General features: G+C 31.6%; 1 protein-coding gene and 2 non-coding genes across 9 annotated transcripts in view; 2 read left to right on the top strand and 1 right to left on the bottom strand.

Annotated features, from left to right (window-relative positions):
* The window catches only part of LOC129915942 (uncharacterized), a 175,489-nt gene that overhangs the window by 151,716 nt on the left and 2,329 nt on the right, over window positions 1-21,444 (top strand). For 6 of the 7 annotated variants that reach the window (XM_055995662.1, XM_055995665.1, XM_055995666.1 and 3 more), the window contains 4 exons: window positions 9,823-10,044; window positions 10,106-10,746; window positions 11,032-11,440; window positions 18,676-21,427. In XM_055995662.1, the coding sequence (XP_055851637.1) occupies window positions 9,912-10,044; window positions 10,106-10,746; window positions 11,032-11,440; window positions 18,676-20,711 (3,219 nt within the window). In that variant the 5' untranslated portion in view covers window positions 9,823-9,911 and the 3' untranslated portion in view covers window positions 20,712-21,427. The remainder of the gene's footprint in view (window positions 1-9,822; window positions 10,045-10,105; window positions 10,747-11,031; window positions 11,441-18,675; window positions 21,428-21,444) is intronic. The other variant, XM_055995668.1, reaches the window with a different exon arrangement.
* Trnak-uuu (transfer RNA lysine (anticodon UUU)) lies at window positions 8,296-8,368 on the bottom strand. The gene has a single exon. It is a non-coding gene; the product is annotated as a tRNA-Lys (tRNA).
* On the top strand, window positions 9,492-9,563 carry Trnat-ugu (transfer RNA threonine (anticodon UGU)). Its single transcript has one exon. It is a non-coding gene; the product is annotated as a tRNA-Thr (tRNA).

The following is a 21,444-nucleotide window of genomic DNA, read 5'->3' on the forward strand; positions in this document are numbered from 1 at the left end:
CACATGCACAGAAACTAACAACGAACAAAAAAAACCTTTACAATTATTAATACAACAGGAATAACATGCTCCTCGTTTGAATTAATTTGAAATTTATAAATGGGGAGAAGAAAACTGTTGTGGGGGCGGTCATAAATGGACTAACTACTTGGCTTGAACGGTTGGTTAAGGGAGGAGGATTTGAGTGCGACAACTTTCGGGTTAGGGGTACAAATGGCTTCATTTAATTTGTAATCGTTTTGGTCGATGTGCTGGGAATAATTTAATTTGTATTGCACAGAAGTTATTTAAAAAAAAAATGAAAAAATGAAAATGAAAATGCAAATGATGGGGCACTTGAACAAAACGAATGAACACATAACTGATGTGTTTTCGAATTTAAATAATAAAATAATGTAATTGTACTTTGCATCATCTGTATCAGAAGCTTTATAAAATATTCAACGGTGTTGCAGTAAAATTTCTATATTTATGGGATACAAATGTGTCAAGCGCCATCATTGCGGGGTGACCATGCTTACGAACTTTTGGCTGTTAATTCGAAAAATGTTTATTTCAGATACGTGGCTAATTTAACGGCAAACTTGGAGGAAAAAGAATATCGAGACTTTAAATATCGAAAATAATTATTGTAAGGTTTAATAAAAAAAGCGACAAAAAAAATGGCAAATTATCGTTTTCCGTGATGTGAACAAAAAAAACAAACACTGAAGGGTCAGAATATCGGGATTTTAAAAATCAAAAATAAATATTGTACAGTTTTATAAAAAAAGCGACAAAAAAATCGCCAAAAAATCTATTTCCAAAAAAGCAACAAAAAAAACGGCAAAATATCATTTTCCATGATGCGATTTTTTTAAGACAAAAACATTAGATTTTGAACTCAAATTGATTTTAGAAAAAACAAATAAAAAATAAATGTCTATTATTTTATAAAAAACAATATCGATATCTTGAAAAAAACATCTGGTCACACTAACCATTAATTCCCTATTTATAAATTGCGTAGTATAGCAGTTTTCAGAGAGAGACAGACAGACAGAAATCATATTAAATTAATACCTCATGTCCAGTTTATTTCGATGGACGACACAACCAACAGCAAAGTGACAGCAAAAGGACGAACGACGACGATGATGAATATAACAGCGACAACAGCTATGACAGAAAAGTTAATCAATATTGTACAGTTTAATATCGTAGATCGTAGAAATGGTTGCATCTAAAGAGGTAGGGTGGGTGTGGATGTGAAATTGTAAAATTTCAACTCAATTATGAAACAAGAGTTGGAAAGTCCATTGCGAATATTTTTGATATCCTTTTGCTGTCTACACCAAGGACACATTCACTTCACAGGATTAAAATTATGTGGCAAATTGGGTAATTGTTCGTTCCTTCACTCGACTTCACTTCCACTTTAAGTTTAATGTTTAACTAGGTTTTCATCTTATTTCTACGTAAATATAAATGAGATTATAATTAAAAAGGAAAGGAAGAAGTAAAAAAAAAAGGACGAAAGTTTTTATAGCAAAGCCACAAAATGGAATGAACATCATAATGAGATTTTCTTATCTTTCATTTTTGGGGTTTCTTTGGGTCGAGTTCATGGCCAAACTGTTGGAAGATTTTATTTAAAATTCAATTTATTTTGAGAGATTGGAATCTATTCTCTACAAAAAGACAAGAACTACGAGGTGCCATAATTAACGAACATGATTTCGTGGTAGTTTGATGTTTTGTAAAAATAGAAGATGGAACACGGGATCTGACTGGGACCAACATGGAAAAAACTTAAATTTTCGAAACAGAAAAAAAATGTGTGAAGAAACAGTTTATAAGGAAAAAGATTCCAGTGACCTAAACTTTCAACTATTTTTAGATTGCGTGTCATATATAAAATTTATGTGTTTGCATTGTTCAAAAGTTTAATCTTCGAGGTACATTACCATGAAAAAAACTATCAAAAATTACAATCGTTCAAATAAAAGGTAGGCTACCAGGCACTTTATTGGAAGAGTTAGACCCTTTGCAAATGTGATTTTTGAATAGTTCGGAAAAAAACATTGTGTTAGAATAGTCTTAATTCAACCCAAAGGGCTTATGACGAAAAAGCTTGACAACTTTCAAACAACTTGCACTTTATTCTTGGAAAAAAACACTCGAAGAATTTTCTTGTTGCTATGAAATAGTAGACACTGAAATTAGTGCAGAATTCTTTTGTAAAAACTATTACGCTTACCAGGCTATCCAAATTTCCGGAATGTAACGCAGTTTTTTTAACAAATAACGTTATTTCTGTCACGGAAATCCAATTGAAGCTGAGTTCGGAAAGAGCTTAGAGGTAGGCAAGGAGAAGTAAAACGTTTTCTGCATAACGCGTAACGCATAACGCTTTGCAACAAAAACCTAACATTTGCTACCATTTTGTAAAAAAGTATAAAGAAGTTAGAACTTCCGACTTTAGACAATTTTCTTCTGTTTCATACATGTTTTATGCCAAAGAGGCTTAAAGCCTATATCATCATTATATAAATCGACACAAATAATAATTGCATTTCCTCATATTCTGATCATAAAAGCTATTTTGCTGTTGTGTTTGGGATTGGTAGTAAATTAATGCATTAGCCTCTTCTTTTGCGGTATCCGCTGATGCGCCGAGTATCCATTAAAACCAAAATAAGGGCGTTAAAATGGAATCTGGAAAATCATAATTACGAAATAAAAATTGATTCAGAGTGAATCAGAAAGAAAGAAATGGTGGTGCACTGCTGTTGGGTCACATGCCAAATACTTGGTCGATGCCAATATCCAATATCGATGCCGTCTGTCGTCTCCTGATGGTGCACTGGCTGCTGGTGATAATCTCGCGAGTTTCGAAATGAGAAAAAAATGGAATTGCACGAATTAATTTCCATTCAGATTGTATAAAGATTGTATAAAGGCGGAAATAGTATTCTATGTGTGGATGTGAAGTGTGCGATTTGCAGCAACACCATTGCAGGTTTCTAGATGCCTTGAATCGGATGATGATGATGATGATGGTGATGAGGTTGTGCTTGGTTTCCTTTCCGGTGTTATTATCATTACGCACGGGAAAATCAGAAACAGCGCGGTGCGGTGTGGTGTCCATCGCGTGGTGGCAGTGGTATCATCGCTTCTGACACCAAGTATATGAAGTTTCCGTCATCGCCTGGTTGGGGTGTATATAGACGGCGCATTCTGGTTGGAATGTGATTTTAATGGAATGTTAATATTATCCATTAATTAATTATTATGAGCACTCTGTATGTGTGCTGTGCAAGTTATTGAAGATAAGGCTTGAAGCTATTTTATGGATTAAAAATGAGGCTATAACTGTAATTGAATTTTATTTCTTTTTTGAAATAACAAAAAATAAAAGCTTAAGAATTTTTTAAACATGAATCATTATAAGATTAAATTTTGCTAGCGGTGGAAATTGTGGGGTAATTCTCAAGGGTTATTGATGGGAAAAGCGAATTCATTACAATTCATGAAGTGTTTTTAAAATAAATAGATTAAATATTTTGACAACAAAAAATGTATCCGATCTTCAATTTAGTCTGAAGAAGCTGCCGATCAGAAGTAACAAAAAGGGTCTGCCTATTACTGCTTGCTGTTCAGAAGTATCGGTAGTCCACCTAGAGAAGATTTCAACTACTCTGTATGAATGTTAATATGTGGGTACTTCCTTTGTAACGGGTGTGACAAGTTACTAAATATGTTGTTCCTGATTAATAAGGCATTTAATAGCTTTAATAACTAATGTTTTAAGTTGTTAATATATTTACTTTTAAAATTAAAATTAAAATTGTTGTACCTATCTTATAAGATCACAATCTCTTAAGGTGTAACATGTGTGACGTTCTGTAATAATTATTATAATCAATACAGTCTCCTTTGTGAGACTTTTATAATCCTAGAAAAAGCTGATTTTTTTAAAATACGTAATTTAAAAATAGAACAGCAACACTGCCCATAATCTCGTAAAGGCCCTAACTACACTTTTCTTAGTTCTGAGTTATAGAGGGAAATAGTAAATGTAATATCGCAAATTTCATATAAAAATGAAAAAAACCAAAAGTTCATTTTCAATTTTCGGACGTATTTGAAGACTTAGGCTAAAAAAATAAATGACGATAAATCAGAGACAATGCCCTAACTCCAAATATGCAAAAAAATCAAAATCGAAAATTTTGTAGTTAGGGCCTTTACGAAATTATGGGCAGAACAGGTGTCACACATTTTTGTTACGGGTGTGACATTGTATGAAGTTATTTAAGTAAAAAGCACAAGTATTTTTTTTTTTTGAAATTTCGTTTTGTTTTTTTTTTTCTTAAAGTGCTCGACTTGCGTGGAATCACCCATTTCGAATCCTTTAATATTAAAATCATTTTCGTCTCGTTCTAGCTAAATTTTATCATGTTTTCATAAGCTTAAATACCAACAAAATATACATATTATGTCCTTCTGCAGGGTCTTATTTATCTATTAACTCAGTTTCGTACAAATAAATTAAGAATATCAGACTATAAACTGGAACAAACAGACCTAAACCCCTTAAATCAGTTTTTTTTCTGTCTTTTCTTTCAAATTCATCTCTCTTAAAATATCACCTAAAATTTTTGATAAAAGGAAATGCCTAATTGAATAAACTTGTCATCATTCACAATAGAAATTAATTTTTCATATCTACCTTTATATACCTGCCATACCTGGCTTGCTTCAGGGCATTTAATTTTATATTAAAGACAATAAACATAATCTCCTTTTCTAAACCACCCAAGACTGCAAAATTATATATAAATAGAATTATGCTATACCTAACGAAGAAGATGAAGAAAATGAATTTGTAAAACAACAACACAAAAATAATATAAAAAAAGGAATATAGAAATTCCAAACAAATCCAATTTGAAAATAGAAATTGACAGGACAGGAAATTACTTAAATTTGTGTGTTGTATATCCTAACATTTTGTATGAATTTTTAATACGATTTGTGTATTATGAAACTTCTACCTACCGCTTCATAGGCATTATAATATACATACGGATACGTCTCATCCACAATCACACACAAATTTGCATACGCAATATTAAAAAAAAAGAAAGAAAAAAAAATTATTAAGATACGTAAATCGATACTTTATCCTCTTTTCTCTAGCCTCTTTCCCCCCATTACCCCCTACCATGATAATGATGAAAACTCCTATCTAACGCTATAAAGCAGCAGACCAACAAAAATCAATCTAATTTGCATAATTGAATAGAAATTAGCTGCTGCCTCCTGCCTCCAGAGTATAAAGAAGAGAAACGACAACCATGGTGGTATGGTAGGAGAGTAATGGAGGAATCATCATTTCTATCTCAGAGGCACATGGAAATGGAGAGCTAATTTAAATCCGCTTAACTGCTGCCAAGTTGAGAGATATATAACTGGCAATGTGTATAGCTAAACGCAGTAAAATCACTTTCAGTCTTTCCAAAGACCAAAACCTTAATTTTATCTCTCTCTTTCTATATGAACTCATATCTTACCTCTCATAGAGTAGTGATGGGCGGCATCCATGTCATAGATTCAAAACTGAAATATATGTGCATCAAAGTGCTCCAAAAGTCTGCGAACTCAATTATGTCAAAGTCAATTATGGTTTGAAGAGATTGGACTGGGTTTGACTCTGTGAGACTTAAAAATATTAACAAACGAATAAAAACAAAAAAAAGAAGAGAACTCAGAGTTGGGGGAACAAAAAATTGAAATTTACAAACTCTGCAAGTCTGGCACTTTCACTGATGGTGCTAACACTGGTTCTCTGCTGCTGTTGCCATCTTGTGTGTGCGGATTTCCACATTGTAACTGACAGTTATGGAGTGAAATTTAATGTCAAATGATTTCATATATATGACTTTACTACATACATACAGTCTGCGTCAATTGATTGATACTTCAAATATCGATATTTTAATACAGTGAAATCGATTTTTTTCGATAATAGGACATTTCACGATCACGTACGGACAAATGTGATGTCACGTACAGACATTCATAATTACTGAGACATAGTCACAAATGACCATCGATTTTCTTAGAATGCAACTCATGGCAGAACAAGTGTGCTCAATAGTCCTGTCAAATAGACATTTTGAGCCATTTTGAGCAGAACTGCTTTTGAATCTCGATAACGACTCAAAAGATATCGAAAGGTTTTTCGCACCCATCATTTCTAAACCCAAGACTTTATAAATAATTCAAGACTCAAATTAATTGTCCCGTAGTGTAAAAATTCATACCCATATGTTTATATTTCAGAATAGAAGATTCTCCACTAGGAGCGTTGATAATTTCATATGTCACATGGGACAGCAATAGGGGGTTTTGAATTTCACATCGTCCTTATTTTTAAGACCAGGCTTCAAAACCCACCAACAATATCCTCCCTCCTCCCCATTGCAATTCTTCTTTAAAAAAAAAAAAATCACACTTATAAGCGCTGAAGCTCATACCCACTTGTAAAAGGGATGCTTTGCAGCTCTGAAGATGATTGCAGCTATTACGACAAAACGACATCGATGACTCTAGATCCTACCAGAGAGATACACAACAACATTCGACTATATATACGATGATGTTGATGATAGCTACAAGTTAGTAGTTGTTGAAGTGGGTGGAGCGGGAGAGGAAAGGAAAAGATATGAAATGCGATGGTGCGGACGATAGAGACATATTTTTGTGAAAAATCTATTGAGAGGGTTCGTTTTTTTTTTTTCTTCTCTTTTTTTTTGTATACTTTGACATTTAAGAACCATCCTTTTGCCATTGAGTAAAGAATATCTTTCCAGCTGAGTCTTTTTCTTTCCTCTTTTAGTTTTTTTTTTTTTTCATATATTTTTTCTTTGCTTTTTTAATTTATTGGATTTTGAAGAGATGACAACGCTATATGAGAGTATTGAGGAAATATAGATGGACAAAAAAGAAAAGAAAAAAATTATGTATATGTAAACATTCATATTCAACATGACACTTAAAGGTCGTGATCCTTTCTCTTGAGTAGTAGGAAAAAGAATACATTAGGAATCCTTTAACTCAGAGCCGGACTTAGAGAGTTTATTGAAGGCTCCCACTCCCAACGTCTGTTACTCTCTTTGCTCTTTTAAATTATCAAAATTGAAAAAACGATTTTTCGTCGCTTTTTTGTAGTAGTTTTTAGGCGGTTAATGAATTTTGAAATATAATAATCGCATATTAATTGAACAAATAATGAAGCAAGATTGTTTCCTCAAGTTTCAATAAAAAAAGGAGTTTTTTATCGTTTTTCTTGTTTTTGATTTTTGTGCCCTTTTTTACTATGACTTCAATTTATGAAGAAGCTTTAAAAGTTATTTCTAAGGATATAAAAACTGTTTTATAGGTAAATCAAATTCAGTTTTGACATGAAAGATTTTAAATGCTTGATGTGATCTCAAAATAGTTGCCAAAACTAGATTAAAACACAACTCATGTCACTTTTTATCGCTATCAGTAAAAGTCGTTTTTCAATATTTTTTTTTTAAGTTTTTTTTGGCAACGATTTTTAATTTAAAAATGATTTGTTTAAAACAGCTAAGCCAATCCCTGTACTAAAAATTAACTGATTTCAGAAATCTGTTCAGAACACGTTGTTTTTTGTCGTCTCAGAAAAGCTTTTTTGTCGTTTTATGTACCTTACATGATTTATCACTTTTACAATGATAAAAAGCCTTGGCTATTTTTTCGAATCCGGCTTTGGTTTGCCTCTTAAAATAACCGATAAAAAAAATAAATCATTTTTGATGAAAAAAGAACTATATTTTTTGTCTTTTCCTTTTATTTATTTGTTTTTTTTTTTTGTTTTAAGATAATAATGATGGGAAAAAAACTTGTGGAATACATAAATCGTATTTAGATTTTAAACTTTTTTTTGTTATTTTTCTATTTTCCATTTCTAAAGATTCACTCCAAATGTTCGAGGGTTTGAGTGGATACATGAAAGAGTATATTTATCCTTTTCAATTTCTAGAGCAACACGTATCTACATTAGAACTAAATGTACATTTTAAGAAATTCATTGAAAATCAACCTCTATACATTTTTAAATTGTTCTTTATGTGAGTCAGCATCAAGCACATTTTTTTTTTTTTGACTAACCGACCAACAAAAGCAACAAAAAAAAATGGAAAACATTTCAATTTCTGTTTTCATGCGTGTCAAATTTATTTGATTCGTTGTATAATTTTGGTTATGATTTAAAAAAAGTACCGCCCGAGCAGGGACTTGAACCCTGGACCGTTGGATTAAAAGTCCAACGCTCTACCAACTGAGCTACCCGGGCACTTAGAAATTGACTGGAATTATTTTTACACGAAAATTGGTCCATAATATTTTACTATATTATTTTTGTACATTTTTATTCCATTAACTAAAAGTGATAGAAAGTGAAAGATTAAATTTGTTAGATATAGAAAATTGTTATTTCTGTCTGGTGTATTCCTTATAATTTCTAACTGATGCAAATAAATCTTTTACTTTCTGAGTTTTGAAGCAAAAAGTAATTTAATAAAATGTTAAAAATGTTATATTTTATGATGTCTTCTTCGAAGTCAACTTTGCAGCTTTATGGAAAAAAATCTTCAAGCTGAAAGTATCAAATACATAATTTGAAATACTTAGTTATCTGAACAGAATTCTAGATTTTTAGTTTTTTGAAGTTACAGAATTTACAGAATTTTAATATATAGAATTTCGGATTAACAGAATTTTAAAAAAATATGTACAATCGTGTACACAGAATTTTGGAAACCGATTTTTGGCACAAACATAATTATGACTCAAAACCAAAAAAAAAAAAAAAAAAACAGTTTTCCGTTTATTAGGTAGGTATCTTGAGAACAGTTGATCACACTAAGATTTGAGTTTAGTTACGTAAACACTAAATCTGTTTTCTTTTTTTTAATGTGAGGATAAGAGTGCAAGTAAAACTTAAATCAAATTAATATTTTGACCTGAACCCCAGTTTTAAACGGAACACAAATTCATATCACGTTGTGAAATAGAAATAAATTGAGAACAAAAAAAACTCTCTAGAAAAGTTAAATTTTAATAACTGATGAATTGAATATTTGTTTATCTAATTTGTATGTATGAGCAACGTCTATAGCACAAAACATTAATCATAATTTTCTGTATTTTTTTTTTAACATGCGGTATAAAGTATTTTTTATAGTAAAGGGCAAGTTTTGGGTTTCAAAAAATGTATCTTAGATATATCCATTCAAACTTAGTTTGTCTTAAGTTAGAAAAGTCTATTTTAAATTTACTATTGAAAAACTTAATTTAAACTTTGAATAAGAATAATTCTTTAATTTATTCTTAATTATTAAGTTACGAATTACGATTCACGGCGAAATTCATATTGGCCCATCACTAGTTTTATTCTGGGCGGCGAAAACTCGTCAGCCTCTTTAGCTCAGTGGCAGAGCACTGGTCTTGTAAACCAGGGGTCGTGAGTTCAATCCTCACAGGAGGCAGTCACTTTTTTTTTTATTTATTTTTTAGTAAACAAAAATCAGCATCCTAACCAATTTCATCATTTACGATTATATTTTCAAAAACAAAAAAAAAACATAAGTCATTATTTATACATTAGTCATAAATAAACAACTTGAACTGAAAATTTATGATCATCTAAATTGTATTTATATAGGTGAATTTTTTTATTTTAACCTGCCATGAATGCCTAATTAATATTCTAATCAAAGTATTTCGTTTTTCAATTTACCTTTTCAGAATAAGTATTAGACGTTTTTTTTACGTTAAAGAGAGAGAGATAGGGGAGGGCAAAGAACACAACAACAAAAGAACAACAATCTAATATAATGACAGACTCGTTGAAATTAGCAGAAATGCAACGTACTAGCATTGAATTCGAACGACAACGACATCTGGCGAATTGGTTTATAAAAAGTAGTCCACACATGGCAACGCCTACGAGTCCAATGAATGGTAGTGGTAAGTTTTATTACATTACAGTATTCAACACACTTTTTCTATTAAAAATTATAATTCACAGGTGCTCCATCAACAAATGGTGCTGCCAATTCTTCCTCATCTACCACACAACAACAACAACAACAAATAATAACAACTTCATCAGGGAACGGTACAAAGAATGGAACAATCACCACAACGAATCCGTTGTTTTTTATAATGCCCAATAGCAGCAATGGCAATCACCATCATTCATCATCACATCATCAAGCATCAGCAACAGTGGCAGTAACAGCGGCAAATGTAGTAGGGAATAGCAGTGGCGGCGGTGCCACACCATCAGGTAAACAAACTGGCGTTGGCGTTGGCGGCGGTGGCGTTAGTGCATCATCACATCATTCACATCATCATCCAGGAATGGGTGGTAATTTAGTTGTGTCTAGTAGATCACAAATATTTACCTCACAAACAAATTTACCACTTCAAATTTTAACCGCATCCTCAGCCCAGGAGGGACGCAAACCAAAGCTGCGACGTTTCAATTCGCACGACACATCGGCGAATATGTTTTCGGTAGCAGATTTTGAGAATGCGAGACTGGCGCGACGGAATGAAATTGAATTGAAACAGCGAATGCAGCAACAACGGATGAAGATGAATTCGCTTAGTTCGGGGGGTGATTGCTCAACCGGTGATAGTAAAGGATCTAAGTACAGTAATGATGTAAGTTTGTTTTAAATTTTGAGAAAAATGTAAGGCTTTCTCAAACTAGGAGTAGCATGCAATTTCTCCGTAGGGATGACATTTTCAATTTCACATGTCAAATTTAGTTTTTTTTTTTAAGAAGCTTTATGGGGTATCAAATTTGGAGAAGCAAACGATTTTTATCGCATGACAGTTTTGTCTCATGACAGTTTAGTTGCATGACAGTTCCTTCCATGTCACTAGTTTGAGAAAGCCTTTAATTTGTATTTGACAATTTAATGTCATGATTCAATTTTCCCACAGTCCCAAACGGATCCTTTACCAGCTGAAGTATTTCTTGATCGTTACTCGCTACCGCGAGTCGTTCGGATCTCATACAAAATGAAATTTAGTCATGAGACTTTGCAATCATCATCGTCGAATGGTTCATCAACATCGACGCAGTCATCGACTGCATCATCATCAGCATCGGTGGGACAAAGCAATAACAACAATAATAATAACCATCATCATCATAATCAACATCATCATAATGCCAATAATGGTAATGGCAATAATAATAACAAGAGCAATAGTGATTTTTTAAAAGAGAATGGCGAATTGTTTTTGTTGTATCGGCTAATACAACAAAGACACATCTATCATGGTCATAATGCCAAAACTGGAGTGGCGCACCGGAAAAAAGGAGTTATGATACCACAAGAGTTTCCAGGTAATCATTTTTACATTATTAAATTTTTACAATTTTATTAAAAAAAAATGAAGCGTTTTGTGATTAAAAAAAGATTTTTAGGCATATTTTTTTTTCTCAAAAAAGTGCGTATACACCACAGTGTACCAAAAAATTACCTATGTTAAGTTTCTGAACTCAGGATAGTGATCAAGGTAAACAGAGAATGAAAAAAATACTTGAATCAAAAAGTGCGTATACGCCACAGTGTACCAAAAAGTGTTTTTAAACTTCTAAAGTTAAAAGAGTTTTTAGGGTAAATGAAAAATGCAAAAAATTAAACCTCAGGGAAATACGTATTGTATACGTTCAAAGTGTTCAAAAAAGTCTTCTTAACACGATAAGACAGAAAAGCAAAAAATCTTTTAAAAAAGTACGTATACACCAAAGTGAACCAAAAATGTAAGGTAAAAAAAACTCCTAAGCCTTATATAAATTCCCAGATTTCAGATAGGTACTACTCCATTTTTGTTAAATGTGTCTTCAATTTTTTAAGTGTTTTAAGAAATGAATAAAGAAATAATTACAATAATGTAATGGAAGAAAAAGTTATATAAATACAATACTACATCTGCTTATGAAACCCTGCATTACATAACATTAAACAATGTGTGGCTTTAAATTTACAGCCGCATTCTATTTGTAACATACATTACACACTCTTATCAAAAAAAAAAACACAGAAAACCAAAACAAAGTTACACATAAATCTTGTAATGAAAAAAAAATTAAAATTTAATTTTTCAATTACGCAAACCAAAAGAGTCTCTGGGAAGAAAATCCAGGAAAAATCTTCACTCTGATAATACAAAAATGCAAAGTGGGTAAAGCAAAAAAAAAGTGTGTGGTTGAGAGAAAACAATGTAAAAGAATTATTTAATAAAACAAAACAAAAAAATACCAGCTCCAACTTCAAGCAGGTGTATAACAAATGACACAAAACCACAATAGCACACATTGTTTTGTGGAAATTAATCATGCGGCTTTTAAAACATGGCTGGATTAGGTCAGATGCATAATATAGGTAGATTTAAAGTTTTTAAGTAACTATAGTTAGTAACTTAAGGTAATTTAAAAGACATTTCGAAAGCTTGCATTAATATTTCAGTACCATATAAGACATGATGTCTTCACTCAAATTGTTGAAAAGGACCAGTTAATTCTACTCTTGGGTCGTCCTCAACTATTTCTACGATGTACCCTCACTTCTTGTTCTTAGAATAACCCTAAATTTCTGTAAAATAAAAATTTGTTTCTAATTGATTTTGTCGTATCATGTTTTCAACATTTAAAAATAATAAGACTTTGTGATAGCTCCAATTTTATTACTTAAACGAATGTATCGGATTAACGTTTGCTCTTATAAATCAAGTTGCTAAAGCCTTTTTAAAAATATTTTAAGAACTCCTTGAATCAGAAGGCATTTGTTTTGATTGTTTTAAAGATGATTTTCAGGTTTTAAACGCTTCTGACAGGTGTTTGACTTCTAACATAAAAGCTGGCTGCCATATTTTCTAAATCGAGCTGATTTAAAATAAATACTCAGGAGTGACAAAAATGAAATATTAAAAAGTTTTGAAAAGGTAGATCGAAGATTAATTAAAAAATTATAAAAATCAAATGAAAAGAGATTAGATTCAAACTGTTGGTAATTATATTTATTATATTCAAAATTAGCTTTTTAAAATGAATTTTGTTTAAATGTCTACAATTTGGGTTTTTCCACCGTTACGGGCGTGACACTTTTGCTTATCATTTTATGAACAATTTAGTCATTATTTAATATTAATAGAATTTAACGAAGGAAGTGATTAAATAAGAACACAATTTATTAGTTAAATATTATGTTGAAAGTTTTAAAATTTTCGAATAGGAAATTTAAAAAATTCTATAAAATACAAAATTTAAGGGTACAATGTAAGTTCTTTTTCGATGGTATATCTCACTGTCTTTTAACCGACTTCAAAAATCGAGGAGGTATTCAATTCTTCTGCACTTTTTTTTCTATGTTTGTTACCTCATAACTTTGGACTGAGTCAACCAACCTGATAATTCTTTTTGTATTGCTGGTGCCTGGTGTGGTCCCATTTCAATGTCGTTCAGTTCTGGCCATAGAAACTACCTATTAGAAAAACCATAAAACAAAGTTTTGATCCATGGAAGTCGGTTTTGTTTTTTGATAATAATGATTACCTTATTACGCTTTCATATAATGTGACAGAAATAGATGAGAAACTATTAAAAGTTCTTGGTTATAAACGGTAACAGGTGTGACGAAAAATTGTTACGGATATAACAATCGATTTTTTATCTTTAATTTTATACCAATCTAATTTGTATGGTTAATTATTTAAATTAATTAATGTTTTTGTATGTTTTTTTAGGATGTCAGTTTATTATACAAACGACCTTAGGTAGATATTCCTTCCCTGAACTTCGCAAAAACATAAACTTACAACATAGGTACCGATTTATAAAATATCTATACGAAAAAAAAAGAAACAAATAAAAACTCGAGAAAATTCATTTATTTTCATTTTCTCTATCATTTACACAACTAAACTACACAGTTCTCGTTTCAATCTTTGCTGTGGTTTTCCCAACTAACCATCTACCATCCATCCGCAACCACCCAAAATCTCTCGCATTTTTCTTTGAAATGTGTTTTTTTTTTTTTTCTGTGAAACAATGTCACTCATCGTCGTCGTTGTTGTTTTTTCACCGTTTGTTGTGTGTGTCAACAATATACTTTGCATAGTGAAAAAAACAACAACTCACCAGCAGGATGCGGGAGATTCCACCATTTTTATTTTTTATATTTTTGTTTCTACTTACTGAAAAGCCGCAAGAGGTCACCACTGTTGGCGCATACGTTAACGTTAAAACAATGCAATAGCACCCGCAATGAATAATATCTACACTGCCACCGCCCGCCACCACCGTCATTTCTCATTCATATGGATAAACATTGATGTTGATTGTGTTCAGGGTATTAAGTGATTTTTAGAAAAGATACACACTTGTACGCAATGTTTCATTGCAACTTAAATGCAGATTTAAACCAAATAAAACTTAAAACAAAAAAAAAATAAATAAATTATTATGGTTGACGAGGTTTAAACGTGCAGAAACGAAAAAGAGAGGATTATAAGGTATAATAATTTATGATGGGATTGTTTTTTTTTTTTAACTGTCCTTTGAATGGGAATTTTTTCAATAAAGGTTGGTATTACCTGTGCACTTTGTTAATGGCTGAGGATTATAGAGATTATCGTGTTTGTTTTCTTTTTTGTTTTTTTATTCCAAAACTTGATGTTTTTGTTAATACTGTAGAGCACAAAAAAATGAACAGATTTTTTAGAGGTGCGTAAACCTTTTACCTTCTATATGAATAAGGCAGATATTTTAAAACGGGTTTGATAATAACACTGGTCGGTAAAAAAACAAGTAAAATACGCAGAATTTAAAACTGTTTACAGTTTTATACTATCACGTCTAGTTTCTAATCTATACTCATCACTATTTTCGCTATAAAGTCTCAAAAACAAATTTTCAATCAAGTTCTTTTTGATGTTTTGTCAGAAATATACATTTTTCCGTATTATGTTGCTTTTTTATGTCCAAATCAGACACAAACTGGAATTTGGTTCAAAAAACCATTCATTCGTTTTGAACATGGACCAGTCATTTCCCCCCATTTAGTTCTTTTTTACCCCCACTCATGTAGGATCACTATTTATGAATATTTTTAGTATGTTATTACATTTTACTACCCAAGAACCGTTTGTTTTATTCATATGTTCTCTCATTACTTCTAACTAGTTATCATAATATAGCAAATGAATTATTAATGGAAGAGTCTTACCGGTCCGCTAGTTATAAACAGTGTGGTGATACATTAAATGTAACCAAAACGAAAGAAATTCTACTTTTAAACTTAGTGTTTCAAACGAAACAGTTCTATTCAATACCTTCAAAAGCACTTAAAAATGGCAGGAAATTTCGGGAGGACCTAAATTTAATGTAAAAAAAACCCGAACTCTCAAAATTGGAGAAAAAAAAACTCATTTACCTAGAAAGATCAATATACGTCTGAAAGCCTACTACACACAGCTTATAGTCATATCTTTCGTTATGCATTTAATCAAACTCAGCCAAATGAAATTGAGTTTGACCCAAAACACAGTGCTAAATCCCTTCAATCCTAATCAAGACCGAAACCAACAATATTATGTTAATTTAAAGCTTAATCTCCCAGACATTGTAGCCATGTTGTCTTTTTCAGTATTCCAGTTAACTCCAATAACAATGTACGAATAGTGAGTGAGAGTCTCACACAAACAAAACACAAGATTCATGCGAGAAAGGATAAATACAAATTTATCAGATTTTATGCAGATTAGACAATTTATCTTTGGGTTTTTTGGTTTAATCATTTTGTTTTTCTTCTTTTAACAATAAGATTTCTCTTCTTCTACAATCTTTCAAAGAAAAATAACGTTCTGTTGAATAAAAGGAGTAATATCTGGGACAAAACATCACTCATTTTATATCCTAATGTGGGCGCCAAAAGACGAAAGACCAAACGACCACCAAGACACACTACCATGAGAGCCATATATAATAATACATATAAAAATAGGAAATGGTATTTAAGTTTCCTCCTTTTATTTTCTTCCTCAGTATAAAAATACATTTGAGCTAAGTGCACTTTCCATTCCATTTGGTGCTCAGCTCATAGGATATTCCTTTATTCGTTCGTCGTCGTCTTCGTGTAGATTCCGCATCCATTTGGCATTTCAAGGAGCACAAAATAAATATATATATTTCGCATTTTAAATGAAATGTGTATTTGTGCATTTGTTTCAATCAAACAAATATCCTCCCACACTCACATATACACCCATCAAAATCATCATCATCATCATCATGAACATTATTTCCCTTTTGGGTATTTGTTGGATGGATAAGAAGAGAAAATATATAGAAGGAAAAACACTCGTTGTGGTGTAGTTGCCATTTGTGTTCCATAATAGATGACTTGAAGTTACAAAGGTATAATGGGTAGGCAGCACCTGACACTCGTTGTTCACCATCGCAAAACCCATCTCACTGACTAATGGCATTGCCATTAAAACACTAATGCGAGCACCAAAAAAGCACTATGCCTTGATATTTAGGCGATTTCTGAGAAATAGGCATAAGGGCTAACATAGTCAAGGAGAAAGTGTTGTTTTTTTCGTAGCTTGTGAATCATCACCGATTTATTTGTTAGAGAATGTTCCAGTCGTAGATTTTATTTAAAAGAAATAAGCTAAAAATCTTTATTTTTACTTTTGACAAATTTTTTTTTTATTTTATTTTATTTTTTGTTTTATTTTAGGTAATTTTTATTTTATTTTATTTTTTATTTTATTTTATTTTATTTTATTTTATTTTATTTTATTTTATTTTATTTTATTTTATTTTATTTTATTTTATTTTATTTTATTTTATTTTATTTTATTTTATTTTATTTTATTTTATTTTATTTTATTTTATTTTATTTTATTTTATTTTATTTTATTTTATTTTATTTTATTTTATTTTATTTTATTTTATTTTATTTTATTTTATTTTAATTTATTTTATTTTATTTTATTTTATTTTATTTTATTTTATTTTATTTTATTTCATTTTATTTTATATTATATCGTAAATAAGTTATTTTCAATAGACAGAAGTGAACAAAAAAAAAACTTTTAAACCAACTTGATAATTAAGATAAAATTCAATTTAAAAGTCGTTTAAATTTGTATGTATTTAAATATTTTTTATTTTAAATCATGATATGACTAAGTCTTTGAAGAAATATTCAATTTAATAAAATAAACACAAAGTAAACTTTTGATAACTTGAAATAAAAACTTTTGTCAACTTTTATAGATTTGTTTACCAATGCACACACATCAATCCATCATCAAGAATAGGTACAAGAAGATACTCGTACATCTACTTATTTGATTTGCCTTTCTCTATCAAAAGTTCTTAAAACTTTTCTACAGCATGCATCAATTTCCTGTTTTTCAAATTTTAATTGAAGCACAAAACTTTTTCCATCGTCCAACCGACACATTTTAAACGCTTACCAAATTATGTTCTTTTTCTTTGGAACAAAGTGAAATTACCCTCACCTTTGTATTTTCCTCTCAGTCTTCTTCTATTCTAACAAAATAATGAAAATTGCTCAAAAAGTGATTATTGTTTTGAATTTATTATGAAAAAGGTTTCAAAAATCACGTTGAACTCAACTTTAAATCAAAGCGAAAATCAAAGCCAAAGTATTTAAAAACTTAAATGCGTTTCAAAGTTATCCATGAGTTTTCTTGCATTCTCTCACTCAAACTATCAATTTTTTCAATAAGTTTTTCTATTAATTTTTTGTTTTTCAAGTTTTTGCTCTTGCCATTTTTGCACTCTTTCTGCCTCGAAAGTTCTTCTGACTTTAGGAATTGTTTAGTTCACTGTGGCGTATACTTATTTTTTTAGAAGATTTTTTTGCTTGTCGGGTTTCCTTAGAAGTTATCCCGGGTTTAGAAATTCAACCAGACCTTTTAGGTCACTTTGGCGTGTACGTTACGTACTAGGCTTTTTGGGTCACTATGGCTCCTACGTACTTTTTTTTTAAATATTTTTTGCATTCTCGGCTTGCCTTGAAAACTATCCCGATTTTTGGGATCTAAAAGGCTCAGTTTCTTATAATATCGTCTGCCTATTTTTGGCTCAAAGATTTTTTGACTTTATGTTTACCTAGCGATCTGTTCCCAGTTTCTGTGGCGTGCATTTGAAGTCTACATTGAAAACTTAACTGAGTTTAGAAAATTAAACAATAATTTTTTACTGTTCCCTGTAGCGTTCCTTTTTGATTTTTTTTTTTTTTTTATTGTTTTTCGGTATATCTTTAAAACGAACTCTCCCGAGTTCGAGAGTTCAACAAGGCTTTTTATGCTTAACCGCGGTCTTTAAACTTGTATACATAATTTAATTGTGGCGTATACGTACATACAAACTTAAAAATTATGTTTGCAATATTTTATGGTTCACTGTGGTGTATACGTATTTTTTTAACTTTTTTTTTGTCAATTTTTAATTTACATTTTCTCTAAAAAAAATATGATTTTTTCAATGATTAATGATGATTCAAAAAATGTTGACAATTTTTTTCTCTTACTTTTCAGGCTACTTCTCTCTAATCAATGAGAAAGGCGTCCCCACAGCAACTCTCTACACCACCCTCATCCAATTAGTACGCGAACGTGTTTATAAATTCGTCTCGGTTGACAATCTCCCAGCATTTACCGAATCTCAATCGGCCGAAGGCTATGCAGCTCGACCACAATACATCAAGACCACCGCCCGTGGTGGTCAAGTATTTCGTTTGTTAGCAGTATTCGAAGATGGCAAACAACAAGATTCATCAGCATCATCCAACAAAATCTCCAGTAATTCTGGTCGAGAAAAAGAAAAAGGTCGTTACGCCCAATTGCTAAATGAAAATCGTCAAGTTCTCTATGTTTCCCTCTCGACCAAAGGTAAATTCTATGAAATCGAACCTGGCGTTCCACAGATTCTACAAAAAATCAACAGCAATTCCGAAGCACAATCAAAGAAAGTCAATCCGGATTGTGTTCATAGAATAACTGCTCTCATTGCACCGAACAAAGAATTACCCATGACAATTCGCTACATATCCGGTCCAACTGGAACAGCCAATTCGATTCCGGAAAATCTAACAATCAGTCGAATAACCATGGAGAATGTTGTAATTGCTTGTCCCATTGAGAGTGTAGAAGCGCAGAATCCCCTGCATCTGCGAAAATTGCACATCACTCCCGAAATGATTTTGGTCAAATACCTGCTCGGCTTCGAGAACGAACAACGTATGTTGGCCAATCAAAATGTCCAGAACATCCTCAAGTTCTGTCAATTCAATTGTGATCAGTTTTTGAAAATGGTTGAAGTTGAAGTTCTACATCGACCCGAACGTTCGGGCAGTAAAAGTCGTGTGGATGGTTTGAAAATTCTCAAACCTCTGAATTTTCCAAAGCTTCTGCGTCGTGAAAAAACCTCCATTGCCCACGAAAAAGAGGATTCTATAATATTTCTTAGTAAAAATGATTTGGCCAATATGGAAGCCAAAGATGAGCAGAAACAATCTTCTTCCTCAGGCCACAATCGGATCTCAGAAAAAATGAAAGTATTCCAGTCGACCAAGAAGAAATGGTTCCGTCGCAATGATAAACACACATCTTTGACAAGCTTAGACCTTGATGTCCAGGCTAAGCGAATGAGTATGGAACGCTACAATGATATGTCGAAGATGTTACAAGAACGATTTGGTGCTAATTTGGAAACAGAATCCATTTCAGAACGCTCAACATCCGAAATTGGAATCACTGATCAGACCGATTCTAAAAAACCACCGCTTCAGAAGAGTCTCAGTTTGCAAGAGGTCGATCTTGTGGGGAAACCTGACCTTTTGCCTAAGAATTTCACCGAAAGCAATGACACTATGAACGATCACGAACAAGATTATGACGGTGATGGGGATGTAGAAAATAAGCCACCACAATCATTCATCACTCAAAAACTCTACACAGAGTTTTATGTCAAAACTCGTCAATACAGTAAATCATCATCGAGTCTCCATCAGTTATTGCACTTCTCTGTGCCACAGAAGATGAATGTCATCGAGACAAAGAACAAGAACCAGTTAAAAGAACCAAAAACCCCAACATCTAAGAAACTTGAATTCAACATTGGCGAAGAAGTCACTACAACTGGATTCAATGCGGCCAGTCCTAGTGCTATCCTCGACGATCTGCCTTATAGCAGTGTTCGAGATTCTCTCCTGCTATCAAGTGATGAGTCTTCAAATGAGTTATGCTCTCCCAATCCCGCCAATATGGCTCTAAATCTCATCGATCACACCAAGGAGAATATCTATGCGGAAATCTGTCATGGCGATACAGTGACAATCACCAATGCTAATAGTGGTTTTCGCATAGAGTCGTTTTCGACAAACAATCAAACAACCTCTACCAGTATTGGAGTATCGGACTACGGTAGTGTAGCCGGTCCCTCCGCCGTGAGTCGGGTGCAGATAAATTGCTCCAATAGTCCGGTGCTAGGAAGCAGACCTAATATCAATAGATCTTCCACGACGGCAACAACAACCGTCGAGGAAGACAACATTTACAACACTCTGAAATGATGACTCAAAGGTTGGAGAATTAAGCTGGCGTCTATAGTTTTGGCCCATTGGGCGCCTGTTTAACGCATTAATTCTTCATTTTGTTTTACAAAAAATTGATCAAATGATTTTGGGCTGTTTTCCCATGAAATTTTATTTTTTTTTTTTATTTTTTAACTTTTGTACTTTCACGTTTTTTTTTTATTTAATTTTATTTTATTTGAAAAAAAAAATATTATATTATTTTTAAATTTTTGTTTATCATTATTATTTTTTTTATTTTTAACAAACACTCTGTATTATATGATGATATTAGATAATTATTGTTTATTTTTTCTTATCTTTTTTTATAATATTTTATATTTAATGTAAATAATAATCTTAGTTTTAAGTTTAAATTTATAAATAATTTTTTGGATAAAGAAATTTTGTATCCATTTTTTTTTTGTTTCTTTTAGTTTCTTTGCTTATTAAATACAAGTTATAATTTTTCCATTAATCTTAATGTTTAATTAAAAACAAAATATTTAACACAATTCAATTTTTTTGTTTTATTTTTTATTTTTTTTTAAGTTTCGTTGTGAATTTTTTTTTATATTTTTTTTTTTGTGAATTTTTTTAAACAAAAAATAACAACAACTATGAAAAATCGTTCGTCAATTAACCTCAAGGTTTCGTAAAAGATAATGCGCCTCATATAAAATTTTTCAAAGTGGGGTTCTTAACTTAACCGAAAGGTAGGTGCGATCTTTAA

Source organism: Episyrphus balteatus, chromosome 3 (genome assembly GCF_945859705.1).
Source record: "Episyrphus balteatus chromosome 3, idEpiBalt1.1, whole genome shotgun sequence".
Lineage (NCBI taxonomy): Eukaryota > Metazoa > Arthropoda > Insecta > Diptera > Syrphidae > Episyrphus > Episyrphus balteatus.